At 45.9% G+C, this 20,100-nt stretch overlaps 1 protein-coding gene across 1 annotated transcript in view; it reads right to left on the bottom strand.

Annotated features, from left to right (window-relative positions):
- Positions 1-1,609: 1,609 nt before the first annotated feature.
- Positions 1,610-20,100, bottom strand: part of Gls (glutaminase) — a 62,230-nt gene continuing 43,739 nt past the window's right edge. Inside the window, exons 15-18 of the mRNA XM_038315396.1 lie at positions 5,040-5,101; positions 4,268-4,344; positions 4,120-4,183; positions 1,610-1,964 (exon numbers count right to left, since the gene is read on the bottom strand). Coding sequence (XP_038171324.1) covers positions 1,808-1,964; positions 4,120-4,183; positions 4,268-4,344; positions 5,040-5,101 — 360 coding nt within the window. The 3' untranslated portion in view covers positions 1,610-1,807. The remainder of the gene's footprint in view (positions 1,965-4,119; positions 4,184-4,267; positions 4,345-5,039; positions 5,102-20,100) is intronic.

Here is a 20,100-nt window from a genome sequence, read left to right as displayed (position 1 = left end):
ATATACAGAATAACATTCAGAGAAGCCTCGGAGTCACTGGTAATAGTGAAGCCACGCATTGAACCACACAAAGCCAGTTAGTTGTTTCTGGAATAGCGTGAGCTCAGTGGATTCCAGTTAAAACACGGTCACGCCTTAACTCTGGAGCTCATGTCCCCACGCAGAGTGTAGTGCCGCCTGTCCACCTGTCTCGAGAGGCTTGTGGAAGCGGAACACAGTGGCAGGGCTGGATGCCTGCCCACCATCCTCCCACGGCTCCTGGAACTTAAATCCGTGGTGGTGGTGCCTGGCTCAGGGAAGGGGCCCCCGTTAAGGGTTTTATCAAGGGGGGGTGCTGGCTAGGGAATGGCAGGGGATGGCTGAAAATGGGACCACAGCAGCTGGAGGCTACTGGATAATGTGCCGCCAGGTGTCAGGAAACTCGGGCACAGTTCTGTGTTGATAGCGAGGGTCAGAGACTCTGTGTTAATGTGGTAACCACTGCATCTGTGTAGTTGAGAATTTTGCTTCTTCCACGAGCATTTCCAAGAAGTGCATTTGTGTGTGCACGCGCAAGCGCACACGCGCGCCATTATCAGAAGTCCTCACTAACAGAGCCCTCGTCTCTCAGAAGTAGAATAGGGTCCACTATGTGCAATTGCTAGAAAACTGGGTTCTCTCTAAGGTTCCTTTGACCTGTTTGCTAAGTTACTCATAAATCACTTTTCCAAAACAAAGACAGGGGGAGTCTAAATTTACAAGGTCATCTTTCCTTACTGGTCGAGTCCACCTGAGAGTTAGGAACAGAGGGGGCAGTGCAGACTGACACCCGGGCCTCGGGAAGGGACGGCTAGCCTATGCAGACCACTGCCAGTAGGACTGAAGGGAAATGTCATCTGTGGCTGTCCCTACGCGTGTCCCCGTAACTTTGGTAACGGAGAGCATGTCTGAACTTTTCTCTGTTGTAGAAGCTGAAAGAAAGTCCAAGTCTGCCGTCTTTCCTCTTAAGCCTGATGGCTAAGTTAGACGCCTGAATCTTGGTTCCTCTTCTATAGATAACGGCCAGGCTCTGTCTCTGGGCTAGGAATGTGACTATTGGTGACTTGCCGAGGACACACGAGACTGCAGAGCGTGCCGGCACTCATTTTCCCAAGGCCTCAGAGAGGCTGGCCTGAGGACCGTATGAAAGGAAAGGTCTCAAAGGTACTAGAACTATATCCACACGTCTGTTTTGGTCACCAAACATATCGTCACAGAGTCCCTGATAAAACCTAATCAGAATTGGCGAGTTCTATGGATGGCTAGCAACTATTTTAGTGTTGAAAGAGTCACCTTGACGTGAGGGTGAGAGGACATATATTAAATACTCAACCATGTGCATATAGTTGTTCGAACTCAAGCTAATCTATATTTAAAGTCTTGAAAACCACACTGGTTTGTCTAATGACAGCATCAACCCCGCGGATAAACTGTACAACAAAGCTTAGCTCATAAATGCCTATGAGTATATCATCACCCGGGATTGAAAGTTTACAACACACACAAGTCATGAGGACCACACGCGTCAGCTAGCATCGGTAACTAACTATTCTTTGACATCAAATTGTGCAACGCAAGAGGTAACTATTGCTCACATTATGAAGGGAGGTTCTTTTATTTCTATTTTTCCCAAAGACATCAGATTTGTCCTGTGCGCACAAGGAAGGAAACTCCAGTAACACTGACATGACAAACGCACAGTGCACATCACTGCCAGACAGAAATATACACGTTCTTCATAGCCATGTTCCACAATGAAATAGGTAAGTAACCCAAGTCTCTCGGGCCATTATAACAGCCCGTCGAGGTTCTTGTGGACAGTCTGGTTTTCCTTCCCGTTGTCAGAATCCCCCTGAGGTGTGTACTGGCCTTGGTATTCCTGGAGGATTTTAAAGACGTCATGGTGTCCAAAGTGCAGCGCTTCGTCCATGGGCGTGTTATTCCACCTGCAGCACACAGACAGGGGCATCAGTACTCAGCACTGCTGCACAGAGACGGCTGCCCAGCATCCCTGGGCTCTAAGTCCATCCCAGGTTCCCTGGCCACTCAGGGTCCGAGCCATTAGCAGCATCGTAAGTGAGTACGGCAAAGACGCGCAACAGCTGGTCTGAGTGAGGCATCTGGTACCCAGGAGGACAACAGAGGGGCAGAGGGGTCCTGTGAAAAGACCCCGCTTCCATACCTGCGTGCTAAGGGAGGGGCATGGAAGCCAAGTCCAGAGTTGCAGGTGCTTAAAAATAAGGCAGTACCACGCACCATCCCAACCTTTCCCAGAAAATTCACGTTGAATTCCTGTGAATTCAAAAGTCACAGCATCCTCGTGACATCCTCGTGACACCGAATACATGTTAGATAAGCAAGACCTGCCCAGAGGAAGTGACTCTTTTATCGTGTCCAGCAAGGGTAGGGGGCTGCAGGCTTAACTGGTCCGCTGCCTGACCGGAACTCCTCGCCCCCACTGTGAGAGGAAGACGGATATTCAGAGATTCAAGGACAAGCAAAAAGCGGTCACAGCGGTCACAGCGATGAGTCAGCCCAAGGCCCAGCAGACGCGGGGCATGCTCCTTGGCTCCTTCACAACCCATGAGCCCGCCCTCTCAGCTCCCTCTACTGGTTCCTGTTCCTCCCCCACCTCCCTGCTTTAGCCTCTTTCCTTCATTCTGTATCTACCCTCAACCTTTCCCCTTCTTAACGGGTCACAACATAAAGCGGAAACAACGAAAAGTGCTTAAGTTAGCATTCGATGTTTCTAGTGGCCTGTCCTTGATGTTCAAAATCAGGTAAGTAACACTTTACATGTCTCTCACGTTTCTCAAGAAACATGGCTCTAACATGACCAAGTATTTGTGTTAATCTGGGGGAGGAGGCATCTGTCCAGTCATCTTTACATCTCCTCCATTATGTAATGAGCAGTCTCTCGGTAAGGAATGCACTATTTCACTCCGGCTATTTGATCAGTAGGTGGCGTGACTCTATCTGATGGGGAAATATGCCCGGGTCTAGGCTTCACACAGCTGCCGAGTTAGTCAGCTACCTTTGCCTATAAGATGGACACTTGTGTTTCCACATCTCAGAGGCAGATCTGGAGTGGGGGAATTCACATAGTATTCCCAACATGCGTTAGGTAGGTAGTGTTTGAGTTCCAGGCACAGCGAGGCACTTTTCGGCCTCTCGCTCTGCAGGGCACTATACGGGTAGATGGGAGGGGGAGGGGCTGTCAACGCAACTAATTTCAATCAATCCTTTTAATGACCACTGGATGGGAGAGACAGCCAACATGTCGCCACCTTACAAAATTGCTAGCAAATTTCAGACACTGACACTGGCTTCTCACTTTTTGTACGCTGAACCAAGAAGAGTTAGGCCCCCCCCAAACAAAGGTTTAGTAATCCCGTCAGCTCCCCAGGAGGGAGTCAACTTGCTCCCAACTTCGTGCAGCCCTCGGGCTCCATTCCAAACTTACTCGTCCAACAGCACCAAGTATGGTTGTTCCCTTGCATCCTTCACAGGCTCTGCCTGTCCTCGCCGTGCACGGACGGCTCACCCAGTCCACTCTAGGCAGGGGGGATGCCCAGGGAGTGGGCACAGCAGTGCCTGTTCAGCACAGCCCGGGCTGGGTGGTGGTCATATGGGCGAGGGGGGGGGACACGGAGGAGCAGTGTTCTAGATGGTTCTTCCCACTGCAGGCACAACACCCTTCCTCACTCAGTGCCAGCCAATGTCCTCCTCTCCAGTGGACCACTGAAAATTCAGCTTCCACAAAGCCTTCAAAAAGTAGCTGTGCCAAATCCAGGGATGCCCATCAATGCCAACACACTCAAGATGAATTTTTTTAAACAAACTTTCCCACCCTTCTGTGTTGTCTACCCTGTGTCGTTAGTCCTGTGAGAACAGAATTCCCATTTTATCTTTTCAAGCACAAAGCCGTGTCTTCTCCATATGGGCTGACTGATATCTAACCTAAGATTTCCGAATAAGGCGGGTTTTGGTGTCACACAGCAAGCCCCTTGGTCGATTCACAAGGTAGCCGTCAATCAACACTAAGTCCTGTGTATTCTGACTGTGCTATCAATCACACCAGAAGGTGATGAACACACTCACCTGTCCTTGGGGAAGGGGTTCACCTTGCAAGCTTCCAGCAAAAACTTAACCACTTCCACGTGACCTACAGCCCAACACACAAAAGGAGACTTTAGTTTTGAGAAGAACTGAAGTCTGTAAAACCCGTAGTAAGCGGTTCACGCCTTACCCTCGGCGGCAGCCACGTGGAGGGCCGTTCTGGAGTCATAGTCACGCTGCTCCATGTCCATGGCCGACAGGGCAAACCTGAAAGTGAACAGCCATTCGCTCCAGGTGGTCAGGTTAACCCGGCGGTAACAGTTACTCCATCCTCAGGCCAGGCCCCTCGTTCAGATCCCACTCCCAGATCCACTAATGGTACCCAGCTCAGCCAGCTCAGAGCTGTGGGCGAATGCCGCGGAACTGCCCCTCCTTAGCTACTTTAAAGTGAGATGAGCATCAGCTGCCGCTCCCAGAACTAAGCTTCATCCCATCATGATGCAAACCCAGGAGCAGCACCAAAGAGGCAAAAAAAAAACGCCTCATAGTAAAGCTGTATGCTTCCAGCAGGGTTCCCCTTCTCCGACTACGCTGCCTGGAGTTACCCCTGCTGCTAAGGCTTTAAAACAGCATGGAAATCAACTTAGCTCCGAGAGGGAACTCACGCTCGGTATTCAGGGGCCCATGGCCTTTCTAGTCCTGGTAAAGTGCGCGACACCGAACACCTGTGTCCTGCCTCACCGGAGAGTCATTACAGCGAACCACTAGTCAGTTAGTTACCACAGAGAGCTGGGCTTCTATGGAAGGACAAGAAGCAGGTCCGAGACACTGGAAGTGGGGGGCCGGTCTAAGTGGAAGTGGGGTACTTTGTATCTTGTTTGGTGACTTGTATTACAAGTGTGGGTGAGACCTTAAGACCTTCAGACACCTAAAGCCACAGTGCATCCACCCAGCGAGCATACCTCCGGAGGGCAGACACATCTCCAGTGTACGCAGCGAAGAGAAGGTTTATTACCGACTTTACCTGCAAACAAAGAAGAGACAGACATTTGCGGGAGAAAGCAAACACTGCTGCTGCCACGTAGTCCCATGTGCTTTGCACTTCTGCTGTGCTGGTCAATATTATCTCGGGTACATACCTAAAGAACACACATGGACTTTTCTTTTACCAGGACCGTGGAAAAGTCTGGACACAGACTGACGCTCCTAACACTGCCATCTGCAGTTAGAAGGACCTGGGAAACCTCACACACTATGTCTCACTGCTGCGAATTAGTCTGCACAGGGGTAAAGGACGTATCGCATACCGAAACCACTCAGGCTACATAAATGTGTCGTCCCTGGCAGCATTACTGCCCCCACTAGTTACCGACTGCTTGGCAAATCTGAGAGAAGCAGGTTCCTGTCACCATAACCTTGAGAACAAAGCTGCTCTTCACTGAGAGTCGGGACGAGTGCCCAGATGACGGATGTAAACTGGGGTGCCTGAAGGTTAACCCCTGCCACAGAGGGCTCTAAGGTTTAAGGTGCATCTACTTTGGATACTTATCAGCTTGTTTCTACAGTTAAATGGAAGAGGCTAGCACTCCTAAGACCACCCAGTTATGTCCTGCCTCCATGTAGACTGTCATCCCTGTTTATAAAAAACCAGATACTACTAATCATATACTGCCACGTTTGCACCCTGATCATACTCTGCCGCGTTTACACCCTGTAGCAACAGCTTGCATTCTGCTGACTCAACTGATCGCGACTCAGTGGTAGACACGTTAGTCTATCTGAGACACAGTGTAGCCCAGCTCTCCGCGAACAAAGACACAACCCTGGAACCATTTCCCTCCAGATGTGAAACCTGACATTGCCTTCACTCAACAGCCTGGGAACTTGAAAGCCGACTGCTGAACATTGCTGAAGTCCTCTGACTTAGCATTTACAGTGGACCCTAAAAACTAGCCCAAACATTCTTCATGAAAATAAAGGCCATATGGTTGCATATTTCTTTTTTTTTTTTGGTTTTTCGAGACAGGGTTTCTCTGTAGCTTTGAAACCTATCCTGGAACTAGCTCTTGTAGACCAGGCTGGTCTCGAACTCACAGAGATCCGCCTGCCTCTGCCTCCTGAGGGTTGCATATTTCTTAAAACATTAAATTCCCTGTTGGAGATTCGTGGGCGTATGGGACTCTGCGGAGTCCAGAGGTGTGGGACCATCTAGCTATGAGAGTTACATATCACTGCTTACTGGCTACCACCCCCAAAGTCCTCCATGCCCACTGTATCAGCCCACAAGTCCCCCTCTGCCACCAGGCACTGCTGCTCCGGAGCCAGTGGGGGAGGCACTTTCCCGTGGAGATTCTGAAAGTATGTAAAGATTACTCCTTGTGGGTGTTTGTTTGGCTTCCAGGAAAGGTGGTAGAAAGCGGGTCCCAAGAGTCTCTTGGTAACTCCGATGGTCCTGCTGAGTTATGTGTCACCATTCACGAATGCAGTGCTTGTCATGTCCAGGAGAGGGCGTAAGTCATTGGAACAAGTTAGAGACCGTTGTTGAGTCACACCACAAGGGGCCGGTGAACCAAGGGTCTTCTGAAGGAGCCATCTCTCCAGCCCAGGACCAGCTCCGTCCCCAGCTCCCCTCTGCCACGGGGCCGAACAACTCTTAAGACTACTGTTTCCCAGTTTCTCTTTCATGAGCTTCTTTTATACTTTCCGCAGGCAAAGGCCAGGGTGAAGAACCCCACTGATGACCCTGAAACAGCTGTCACGGACAACTCCATTGGCCATATCAAAGCCATTTCCACAACTCCCCTCATTCTTACTCAAAACACCGGCTTCTCTTCCCTTCAGTTCCTGCTCAGACCACAGTACTGTTAATCACTGAGTTGTTTCTTTTTTTTCTAATATTTGTTTATTTATTTATTTATTTATTATGTATACAATAAATATTCTGTCTGTGTGTATGCCTGCAGGCCAGAAGGGGGCACCAGACCTCATTACAGATGGTTGTGAGCCACCATGTGGTTGCTGGGAATTGAAATCAGGACCTTTGGAAGAGCAGGCAATGCTCTTAATCTCTGAGCCATCTCTCCAACCCCGAGTTGTTTCTTCACGGGCCCACGCAGAGTCTTCTAGACTCTGCTGCTAGGGTCTTTGCTCCTAGCATCATTTCCCTCCTGCACCGGCTCCCTTATGTCTGCCATCACACACACAAAAACCCTTCCCTCGTTTTTTGGCCCTACAGTTTTTCCCTTTCAGTCAGTATTTTCTGAATACGTTTTTGACTCCCCTGAGAATTACCGTCATACTCTGTGACCAGTATTCTCCAAGTTCCCATGCCTTCCCTCTCTCACGACTTCTCCCAAGACAATGCAACGCCCTGAACGCCCTTCTCTTGACTGCTATGCCCACTCTCCGTGGACTTGTCGTACTTCAGAGGCTCTCGCCATCCTGTCTACAGCACCGTCTCCCTCAGGCGGGCTCACAGGTTCTTCTAGTCAGAATGACTTCCCCATATACACCTTTAAGCTCAAAAGTCCCCATTCTAACTCTATTACTTATTATAAATCATTCCTAATTTCTAACTCATTGACTCCACCTGACTGTCCAGCTGAAATTTAACATTCAAAATCGGAGACAGGCCTGAGTCCTCGGTCCACCTAAGTCCTCGGCCAGCGCCAGGATAGCCAACAGGCACGTCACCCTCATGTCTGAAGAGATCTTGGTTTGTGTTGCCTTCCTCTCCTCCAGGCTCTCCTAGCCCACGATGACACAGTTCAGGTCTTATTCATTCTAAACCCCAGAAGTCACCGAGAATTGATGCTCCACAGGGAGGGCTGACTGAAGCTAAGGAGGGTAGGCAGCCCCAGCCCCTTTCACCCAAGTGCCCCTGCTGAAACGGGGGGAACCTCCTTTACCCGGGGGGGGGGGGAACCGAGAGCACCTACCACACACTACCCATGTCTGTGCTTACCATCCGCACCCAGCGTATCCTTCCAGCACTGCTGCTCTGGGCCTGCCTAGGCCACAGCCTTTACCTCAAGAAGACTGCAACGGCCTGGCCTACCTCTTCCGGCTAACTGCTACCACAGGAGACTTCCACTCTGCCAGGACAGGCGGGACTCAAAGGTTCTATCCCTTGGCGACGCTGCATGCCATTCTCTATGAACTCCTACCTGACGGCTTTGCCCCACCAGGAGTTTTTGCTCATTTTGCAGTCAAAGCCTCCACTTCTCCCAGGAACACTTTTCCCACAGTGAGGAGACCCTTTCGCATTACCCAGGTCAACTCCTGAAGACTCGGCCTGTCTTTCCTTCACTCCTCATCCCTTCCGTTGATTTTCCTCCCCAGGGGAACTATTATCTGCCCCCCCCCAACTTTTTTTTATCATCTTTGTCCCATTACATATAAACTCCATATGAGTGGAAATCTTTTCTTTCCTGTGACCTGAGTCCATGGTGTATCCTAAAGTGGCCATCAGTACTAACTAAATGAATACTCTCCTGCTAAGCATCTAACATCCAGTGTTACCACGGCCTGGAGCTGGGAAGCGTTAGCCGCCAGTCAAGCTTCTCCAGTCTTGCTAATCCGTTTTCCCTCTCAATTTTGACACAACAAAGCTGTCTCACTCACGAAGCCCTTGTTCCCGCTCCTGCTTCTGTTGGGCATCTGTTCTCACACTGAAGCCATTCAGACTCCTACCTGCCTGCACCGCTTGTACCAGGACCCATCCCGTAGATGTGTTGCCCCACAACCTGAACAGTCTGCTCCTCAATTACAGTGTGTGGGCTCTGAGTGCCAGCCCCTCCCGATCCATTTCTCAATGAGATGTCATTGGTGTTCTCCCCCCCCCCCCCGAAACACTCATCCACTATGTGCCTGTTGTCTCTTACGGCACCGTCACATACGACCCTACTGCGTATTTCCTTTTAACCTCAGATTCTGGTGTCCATAGCAATTCTGTCTTACCCACAGTCCTCAACTGCTATCTTTTCTACGCAGTAAAGTCCTCATGTGTTTTAATTACTGTACACACAACTACATGCCTTTGTCCTGGGGTGGGCTTGCTTGTGGGGCCTTGAACACTTGAGGAAGGTGTCCTGCAAGCCCTTGACTTTTAAAATCCCAAATTTAGATCCAGCATCTTTGAAGATAATTTCTGTGCCTTGCTTAGTCCCTTAACCACTGAAGAAAAGAAGGGCCGAAAGATATGTTCTTATAAGGCTTAGGACAGGCTTATCTTACAATATAATTAGCCTATCTGAGGTTTACTAATATGTAATTCTCACGCATGTTTCGGTTCAGATAAATACACATTGAAATTAAATAAGAAAGCAATGAGAATATACAGCAGTTCTGTGGTACACAGGAGGGACGCCAGCCAGCTCACCTTAACAAAACTGACTAAGGTACCTAACCATGGAAGTTTATTATTATTCTCATTAAAACAAAAGGCCTGAATTTTCTCCAAATCAGTAAAAAAAAAAAAAAAAGTTTGCTCACAAAGTGTCTCAGACAGAAGGCAATAGGAGGTATCACATGCCTGGGTATTATGTAATAAATCACAAACGACTCAGTTTTAGAGTCCCTACTGGAAGCCCTGGCTGGCTCTGAACTCCTATCCTCCCATTCAGCCTCTGGGCTCCTGGGATTATAGACCTGCCATCTATACCCTACGTCACCTAGGTTTAGTTTATATAATTCATGGAACGAGGTGTGGGTAGAGCACCAAGAAAGAAAATGAAATGAACAGCTTCAAGACAAGAGGGGCATCATTTACTCAGGGGCAGCCCTTTTCCTACTAGGTTCAGTTAGACTGAAACCCTACAGAAGGGCCGTGCTGAGAAAGCTGACCCTCTGTGACGGGGAGCAGCTTTAATCCTCGGCCAGGTCAACCCTGAGGACCTGGGCGTGCTAACAGTTAGAGGTTCTTCTCTCCCTCCTCTCCTCCTACACCAGAGGTCCAGAAAACAGTGGGCTGCTTCACAGTGACTGCCAGAGGCATGAAACCTGCTGGATTCCTTAGTAACGTAAACACAGACCAAACAGGGCAGGAAGGGGAACCTCTGCCAATCCAGGGCTCTGACGTTTAGTGCATACCTCCCCACAGTGAAAACTCCTTTCGGACGGGTAGGCATCAAAAGTTTATAAATTCAAGGCTGAGTTCCCGTGTCGTGCATGCTTTCCAGTACCTTTTCCCTTATCTCCTCCTTGTCAGAACTCGTCAGAACCAGACCTTAGTTTATTTGTACAAAGTCACGACAACAGTGGCACAAAAATGTTACAGTTCACTTGCGTTCACCTGACTCTGGCGCGCTGGGCAGGCTCAGCGCTTACTTTTCCTACCACAGCTGCGGGCCCGTGCGTGTGTGTGGGTGTACAAAGCTTTCTATCTAAAATATGACACAAATCCTAACATCCCAACGTCTTCAACTTGTTCTTTTGAATTTTAGAAGGTTCAGCTGTGACTTCTGCTTCTCAAATACTCTGCTAACTGCACCTGTAAATAATAATTATTGAATGTATCATGCTGAGTTTAAGAAATTCAACATTTACAGTTATTTTGGGACCCCTGACAGGCCAGATTAAAAATATGTAGATGGCTACGTTTTATTTATGAAATACTATGAATATCTATGAAATATGAAGAGCCTTGGCTTGAGGTCACACAACATAATCAGTGATCGGGTCCAGATCAGGCATCTGTGTTCTCAGTTCTAAACCTGACCAGGACACAGTCCTCGAGATACCTTATGAAGGAAACCGAACAAGTTAGCTCTAATTGCTAATGGACCTCTTCTGGGTACTAGAAGAGAGGGAGCTGGGAGGGCTGGGGAAGACTGGGTCCCTGGTTTACTTTTACCCCAACGGCATTTTCCAGCTAGCCCATCACCGGCTGGAAACTGTGGTCCCTTGATTCCTCTTCCTTCGTTTGTCCCCACATAAGACCCAGTCGTTAGACGGCTCTAATGCAAAGCTTAAGCAGGTGACTACAAGGCTGTCCTGGCTGGCTGGCCTGTTCTCTGTTTCTGCTCCCTGCAGTATCTGTTGTATGGAATGGATACTTCGCCTGTTAAATAAATCATCACGACTGCAGATCCTATTTTGTTTTAAAAGTCTCACTCAAAAAATTCTCAGTAACATGTAATCGAGAACACTTGCTAAAAAAATGACTACCAGCTAAAACAAATCAACAAAAAGTTGTGATTATGTCATTACAAAGAAATAAAAGCATAAACCATCTCCTCTCCTTGGCTGAGTCAAAGGCTCTGAGCATTATATGAAAATGCTTTCTTGGGCTTGTTGTCAAAACCTGTCTTCCTTTCAGAGTAAAACGCCCACCTCTTAGAGTGTGGCTACAGGAACATTTTTAAGTTGCCCATATGTGGAAACCAAATGCCTTGCCAACGGAGGTAGAAAATAAACCTGCGGTGTTTGTGAGTGGACAGGTCTGTCACTTCTGAGCCACTGGACTATCAGCGGGGATGTAGAGATGACAGCGTTCTGGGTGCTTGTGCAGTTAGGTGGGCTGAGCGGGAGGCCGTCTGCTCCTAGGCTTTCCAGAGATTGGCGCGGACAGAGCTAATGCAGACTGACCTGCTCGGTCAGATAAGGGGGGGGGGGAGTTACTCGCAGTCCTTATAGGATGACTGATGTAGGCATTTCATGGTCACAGAGCCATTTTCCCTGCCACAAACACAGGAAGTTCTCCCATGGTAATTTCAGTAAACAAAGTCAACTTTACTCTGAAAGACAGAGTTCCTGCTCTCCAGAAATTTCACCTTTAAAATGCAAGGTTAAACATGGCAGCTCCAGACTGTAGTCCACTCTTTTGCTCAAAAATAAACTGCTAAGAAGGTGATCGACCAAGCTGAGAAGGCTCCCACAGAGCCCGTCCATGAAGAACAGTCAGAGCCCAGAGCCATTGTCCTTTGCTTCTCAGTCAGCCCCCGCTGTTGGCCACACTCAGAGAGACGGGTTTGGTCGCATGATCCATCAGTCCCATTCCAACTGGACCTGGGGGGAGTTGGGAGGACCTTGGTCTTAGCATAGAGTGGGGAACCCTGATGGCTCCTTGGCCTTGAGAGGGAGGGAGGGGAGGTATGGGTGGAGGGGAGGGGAGGGAAGGGGGAGAAGGAGGGGAGAGAAAGGGGAGAAGGAGGGGAGGGAGGGGGGAGGAGGAGGGAAGGAGATGGAAATTTTTAAATATAAAAAAAAAATAAACCATGAGAAAAAAAAAAAAAAAAAAAAAAACTGCTAAGCAAACCATCAGTAATGTGAAGTCTAGGTCTTGCTAAAAAGTGACTTCCCATTAAATTAAAAACAAAAAGGGATTAAGATTATGTTATTAAAAAAAAAAAGAGCACTTCCTCTCCTTGGCTGAATCAAAAGCTTTAAGTACTGCTACTGACAGCCAGGCATTTGAGTGACAGGCTGGACTGGTATCAGAGACAAGTGGCCCAGGAGTCTGCCTGACGCCAGGCACCTCAATCGGGCTAAGAGATCTCCAAGCAAACGCTGCAATGCCAAGATGCTGTGATAGGAAGTCAGAGATCCCAATTTTTTATTAATGTCAATCAAATTTTTTTAATGATGTGAAAACAAGGAAAGAATCCAATTTGATAGCAAATGCAAAGGAGTTGAAGAGTGTATCTTTGTTCTCTGCATTTAATTCTCTAACAAGTGAAGTCTGAGTTTTGGGTTAATTCAAGTACGAAACATAGGAAACAATCGCTTAACTCGGTGGATCGATCTGTGTCTCTGCTAATGCTGGTGACTGGCCTCGAACACGCAGTGCGCTCAGAAGCATCCTGCTTTTGTCGGGGTCATGGGGACCGAAGGGGACTAACTTGCTCTGGTGGCTGCTTTCATTCACTCTGGGCTTCTCCACACACACGGCTGTAAGGCTTCATGGAGATGGGTAACATGCATGTTATAAAGGACAAGGTACCACACGCATAGCATGGTTAAGGGATGCACCTGCTTACAGTTTGTATTGTAACCAGAAAATTGAGCCCATCAAACCTCTAAAGAGAAAAAAAAAAAAAAAAAAAAACCCCAAGAGCCAAGTTTAAAAAGAAAAAAGAAATTGGTTACCAAATACAGGTTGCTTCAGTAAAAACACAATTAGGGCCACTCAAATCCAAGGACAGCTACAAACACCATCTTGGGAAAACAGTAACAATAAATACAGACAAGATTCTGAAGAAGGGATGGGGGGCTCTATTTCTTCTGAGAAAGTCACGGCAGTGTTACAGGTAAATTAGGCCTTTCATTCAGAATTGAATGGCCACTCCTTTGAGATGCCCACTGGCAAATGGCCATCCCAAGACACACTAACTGCCTTGACATTAGGAGGACATCCTAATTCTCACGGCTGCACAGTGAGCAATACCTAACTCTGCTTTACAGTTCTGTGAGCGTTCAATGTGTACTGTATGGGTCCATGCAGAGATGTGACAATGTGTGTTTTGACAAGGCATCTTCCTGGTCTTTCTGATCACTACTCACATTACAATGGTCAAGGACTTCGAGCGTATAGGAAGCTTCTGGATAAAGGGATATTTTACTGTCCGATATGTGTGCATCCCACATTCTCCAACATCTTTCCTAAGACGTTATCATCACTTAGCAACTATTCCTATTTAAGCATATACCATGTTTTTCCCTGTCTCAGCCTTCGGAGTGCTGTGATGATGTAACTGCCCACCACGTTCAGCGTAGCATTGGATTCTTCCAAGAATGCTTTCATTCTGAAAGTACAGAGGTCAGACGTGGCACAGGACGTACTTTATAGACACAGTCCACTTCTGAGTATGGAATGCACCAGTGCCAAGTTCTCTAAGTAGAAGCACTCGGGGGCAGTGTACAATCTACAAGCGTGTCAAGCATGTCTTCTGTGTGGAAAGAATCTCAAGTAGGTTCCAAAGCCAGCATGCTAAAGACCACTGTAAAACCCTTTCTTTCCCAATCTCTTGCAGTTGCCATCTGCCTAAATCCAAATTCGAGGTACACTCCCAAGACAGCGAACCAGGCAGACGACCGCAGCTACCACCCTAGCAGTATCTGAAGGGCATCACCAAGCCTCCTGCCCTTTCTCCTCCAAATCTGAAACCTTGCAATCTACCTTACCTCTAAGCTCATGATTTCTTTTCAATAGAAAGCACCTTCCCCATGGTTTCCAGGAAAACTAACACAATTTGTAAACCCAACTACAATCTGCCTCTCCCCTTTTTCTCTTTTTGGTTTTGTTTTTGAGACAGGGTTTCTCTGTGTAGCTTTGGAGCCTGTCCTGGCATTTTCTCTGTAGACCAGACTGGCCTTGAACTCAGAGATCCACCTGCCTCTGCCTCCCAAGTGCTGGGATTAAAGCCATGAGTCACCACAACCCGGTAGATGTTGTTTCTTTTTTGTTTTGTCGAGACAGGGTTTCTCTATGTAATGGTCCTGGCTGTCCTGGAACTCTTCTGTAGACCAGGCTGGCCTTGAACTCAGAGATCCGCTTGCCTCTGCCTCCCGAGGACTGGGATCAAGGGTTGGGATTAGAAGCGTGCAACACCACTTAATTTCATCATTAAAGTCAAAACCAATCAATTATATAAGGATGACTATAACGGACTTTGGTGACCAGGGAAATGTCATCTTTGCCACTGAATCATAGTTTCGATTCAGTGCAGAAGCTAAACTTACTCTTGGAACGATATCCTATTCATAACCAAGAACGAGAACAGAAGTAAATCCTACTTGGGGTCCTAAGGTATGACCTAGAGGTGGTGAAAACTTTAGATAAACTACATTAGGTTAAGAAGACAGTTCAGAGGCAGACGGACTTTAAAAACTAAACAATTTGTTTGGAATAAAACAAGTTTTAGTGTTAACACTCTACAGCGAATGTAGTGAGCATGTCCAGGCCATGGGAAACAAGCTCACCTACAGCCCAAAGGATGCTCTGAGCAGCCGACAGACTTCATCATTCCCTTCGGATAGAAGCTTCCGCTCTGAGACAGACTCCTGTCCACTTCAGGTCACGTCTGATCGTGCCCACAACTTCCCAGAGCTTCCTGCCACGCTTAGAAGAGGATCTTGGGAGATTTTTTTTTTTTTTTCAGAGCACTGCCAACATGGCTTGTAAGCACCTCTTCCACGATTAAGTTGTAGTGAAATTAACTTACAGAAAACCATAAGGTTTCTTTAAATTCTTGGTCTACAAAGGCATTCTGAGAGTGTCAGCCCTTTGATTTTCATGGAAAATTCTCATTTTAATGGTGATTTATGAACCACAAAAGGACAAAGCCGGATTGTTGTCAAGAATGAGCTGCTTTCTACACCCCTAGAGCTGTGTGAACTTAGGGAATTTAAGAGAACCTGTCCAGAACCTAGAGATGCACCTGTCTCGAGGTGTCCGCGAGGGTAAGCATAGTTCTCGGAACACACACTAAGCACAGGGTGTGTCAGCGAGTACAGTGATCCTAGAAGCCAATTACGCAGCCTCTGCTAGTGTTTCACACATGCCTTGATGCTGGAGTTGATTGCTAATTGTTGACATAAAAAACAAAGGAACAATGACAGAAACCCCGATCATTTAAGCTAACAAGATAAGACGCCTGAATAAACCTGGGCCACATGTGTTCAGGCCCAAACCTTTGGAAAATTAGCTCACAACTGTACAGCTAAGGCATTTCTCCCCGTTTTAAGTTGTGTCTGTTCTAGGGACATGTCATCCTTCCAAACTTGTGACCAGACTACACAGGCTGGAGTGAACAGAGGTCTAGGGAACAGTGTGCAGCACCCACATCACAGGGCTCACAACTGCCTGTGGCTCCAGCTCCAGGAAACGGTGGCAATATCAGGCTCCCCCATTCATGTGTATATACCCCCGCCCCCAACATTACGAAAAGTAAAATAAAAAAAATTAAAATGGCTACAAATGAGAAATTAAAGAAATATGGTATCTCTCCAGGAAGTCAGCCTTACTCAGACCAGGGTAAGGAAACTTCAGTCACAGAACTCGGAAACACTTGGTTCCAAAAAATATTAAGATAGTGGTTGTGGAGAAGAATGAAATAAAGGCCTTTTTAGAGAAAACACGACAGCCCACACAAACACTTAGAGAAGACAAGACGCGCCTGTGGTGGGCCATCCACGCTAGTCCACGAAAACACTTAGAGAAGACAAGACGCGCCTGTGGTGGACCATCCACGCTAGTCCACGAAAACACGTAGAGAAGACAAGACGCGCCTGTGGTGGACCATCCACTCTAGTCCACGAAAACACTTAGAGAAGACAAGACGCGCCTGTGGTGGACCATCCATGACACAACAACTACCCTGCACCTGCAAGCACTCTGGAGAAGATCCAAATGCTTAGCCCACGTCTAACAGTGATGCCTGACAATACTTGACAAAGCAACTATTACAGAAAAAGGAAACAGCCCTCTCTCTACACAGGGCCCCCAAAGACACGGTGACAGCACCAGCGAACATTTACATCTCAGTTCCAAGAGCCATCTCAAACAATTCATTTTTTATTTAAACTGTAAATTATGGGAACAGACATGAACGCAAAACGCATATACTGCATATGTAAAATAATGAAGACTAAACTACACTACGCTGAGTAAAGTTTGGGCTTTATAGTTCATGTATGTTCTTAACATAAAAGGCTAAAAAGAAAAAGGAAATAACAGGAACCGATACTACTGAAGTGGAAAGAAAACATGATTTAACGATGAAAATTCCTTCAGGGCTAACCATGATAAAATTCAAGAAACATCTCATATTCTACCAGAAGCAAATTATGATATGGATTAAAGCAAATTATGATAAGATTAAAAATAAACAGGAATACTTAAAGGTAATACATGTTGGACTCTCCAGTCAAGATTTTAAACTTGAGTGATGAGGAGGAAGGACAGCAGGCTAGACACAGAATTCAATTAATTATGTATCCCACGGTTTTACACATTATTAATTTCACTAAAGGAAAGTTTAAGACTTAAATTACGCTGTCCCGTATGTGACACTGCACAGTAATAACACAGGCACATGTGAGACACTGAGGACTTAGTTATAAACTACAGCTAAAGAGAAATTTAACAAGACCTGAGATTTTAATTTCACAATGGAATAGTTCAATCATGACTATTTACATAAGCATAGTGATGCTAATATTATATCTTCTTAATTTGGCAGGTAGGCAAACAGGATTTAGTACAATAGCTAGACTCTTAAGAGCCAAGATTAGTGCATCTATACATCTGTAGAGAAGAGTGAACTAGGCGGGTGTCAGCCGAGACATAGAAAACACAACCATTTTTTCCCTTCAAACTTCCTGGTGCTGGGACTGAACCCAGGGTGAGCACACACGACACTGTGCTATATGTCTACCAGAACAATACTTCTTAGACAGGAACTAAGTCTCACATTTTACAAATCAATAAAATCTTAGAAAATGAATACATTTCAAGTGCCCACTATGTTTAACATTTCTGCTCTAAATAAATAAATGAATGAATGAATGAATGAATGAATAAATAAATAAATAAATAATTTCCCAAACCACAAAGTGAAGAACCATTTGCCAGATACTTTGCACTAGAGACAAACAAATCAGGGATTTTGTTGCAGTCATTCACAGACGCAAATAAAAAATGAGCAGCTTATTTTACACGTTCCAGGGAAAGCCAAAACCCAAAGACAACCAGCTGCTTCTGCCAACACGACTTTGAATTTCAAGTACTTCGTGCATTTTTCAATCTTACTTATATTTAACTCGAAAGGAACTCATTTTTAAACCAGTGGTGCAGCATTTATTTTTGGAGTCACACTCCTGCTGCACTGACTTCTTCATAGGTTCCAGGGTAATAATTTTATTTTTAGAACTAGGGTGTAATTACGTAACATTCATTTCTAACCTGACTGGTTTTAATTAGCTGCACTGTTACTTAACAAAGAATAAAATTAGGTCGTTTTAATAAGTGTTGACGGTACAATCAACCTGCCTAGTAACTTGCCGTCCTATCATTGCTAATTGTGCTTCTCCTTAAAAAGCCTGCGCAAACGAGATCGCAGTATCCACCGTAGGGCCACCACAGACAGCCGTGACAGAGCAGGTACGCTGAGAGAACACTTAGCAGCCGAGTGCGAGCTTCTACCAGGGAGCCTTCAAGATCACATTTAATATCATCCAGTGACTTTCAGCAAATCCAAACGGCACACAAGATCAGAGTGAGTCATAGGATGTCCAAGACCGACCAAGACCCAACTGATTTTCTTTTCTTAACACAAGAGAACCCTTCAACTGTTTGTAGAACACAAATGTAACTATTATGTAACTCAGAGTCTCAAGTACACTGCAAGACAGAGAAGAGTTTCACTATGGGAACAAAAGAAAATCACCAAAAACGTGATATAAAAGCAAAGACGATTTCAGGTAAAAAGTTTTCCTTTCAAAAGCTAAGTCTTTCTAAGTATGTAATTTTAATCGTTGACGGTGTTAGAACTGAAGAGCATTTCAGCAATGTAAGACCAATACCTAAAACGGGCAACACAAACTACTTAGAATATTACCATCAGCCATTTTTGTTTTAAAAGCGTTTTTCTATTAAGAAATGTAAGAAACATCAAATTCTGTCAGCTCTATTTATATTAGATAGTAGGCTTTGAAATTCCTTCAAGCGTGACATTTTACAGTATCCACATCAGCAAACTATTGAATCTAGAGGGGAAAACCTTCCAAATACATTTACATTTCTTCCATTTCTAGGAAATATAATTTATGAAACTGCACTTCAATTTGAAATGAAGCATGACTATATTTAAATATATGTTCATACATAGTTGTCCTTATCAGAGAACTGGGGCTTCAGAGAATGGACTGAGTGAAGTACAGTCTGTTCTAAGTAAGCCTAAACTAAACTGGACTTCATGATGCATGGTAATTAGCTTTTTACACTCCATCTTCAGGTGGCTCTGGCTTCATTACACAGTGCATATGCAAGATTTAACAGAAGGTGGCAGAGAACTAAGGGGGGGGGAATCACATGTAAGTAAACTAAATCTTTAAAACTTCACCCTTCAACTTAAAGCCATTTAGTAGATAAATCAAAACTCTTAAAAAATAAATAATAGGGGCTGGAAAGATGGCTGAGTGGTTAAGAGCACCAACTGCTTTTCCAAGGGACCCGAGTTCGATTCCCAGCATCCACATGGCAGCTCACAACTGTCTGTAACTCCAGCATCCAACACCCCCACACAGACATACACGCAGGCAAAATGCCAATGCACACAAAATAAAAACAAAATATCAATGAAGAAAATTCTCATAACTAGATTTGCAGTGAACTACAAATCAATCTATAAAGTGAAATGATAGTAGCATTATTTTAAATTATTCACTTATAAATAAATGCTGGAAAGTGTGTAAGGTCACACAAACCTACAGGCAGGCATTCGGACATTCCTGCTTCCCCTGCCCTGGACTTTCCAGACACTGTTCCTTACTCTCCTGGCAGACAGCACCAGCAGAAAATAGGAACAGCAACAAGAAAAACCACAAGTCTTTAAAGTCAACACGAACAGATCTCGTTAAATTGGGACTGGCAAAAATTTTAGTTCTTTATGGCAAAACCCTGGAGTAGGAATACAGTGATTCAATAAATCATCATAAAAGACTACATGGAAAGGACAGCTGGTGAGTAGATGAACCTGAGATGCACACGTGCACACGTGCACGCGCTCAATGCAGCAGTTCTTCCGTAGGAACGGAACACTGTCCAAGCATCTGTGCCCCTTTCACTGTGCTTTCAGCGGGTTAGAAAGAGTATCGTTAGCTTAAATAAACATAAACTATTACACATACCACACTGAACATACCGAGAGCTGTTAACTAGAACCAAAAGTTAATTTGAAACATCACATATTAATGCTAATTAATGCAAACAAGAGCACTTTCTTATTCAAAACTTTTAAAATATATTTAGGGAATCCCTCTAAAACAGAAAAATGCCCCGACACTGAGTGCGTGCAGTGCGTG

The sequence above is a fragment of the Arvicola amphibius genome, chromosome 18, assembly GCF_903992535.2.
Source record: "Arvicola amphibius chromosome 18, mArvAmp1.2, whole genome shotgun sequence".
Taxonomy (NCBI): Eukaryota; Metazoa; Chordata; class Mammalia; order Rodentia; family Cricetidae; genus Arvicola; species Arvicola amphibius.
This window is presented reverse-complemented; position numbering and strand designations above follow the sequence as displayed.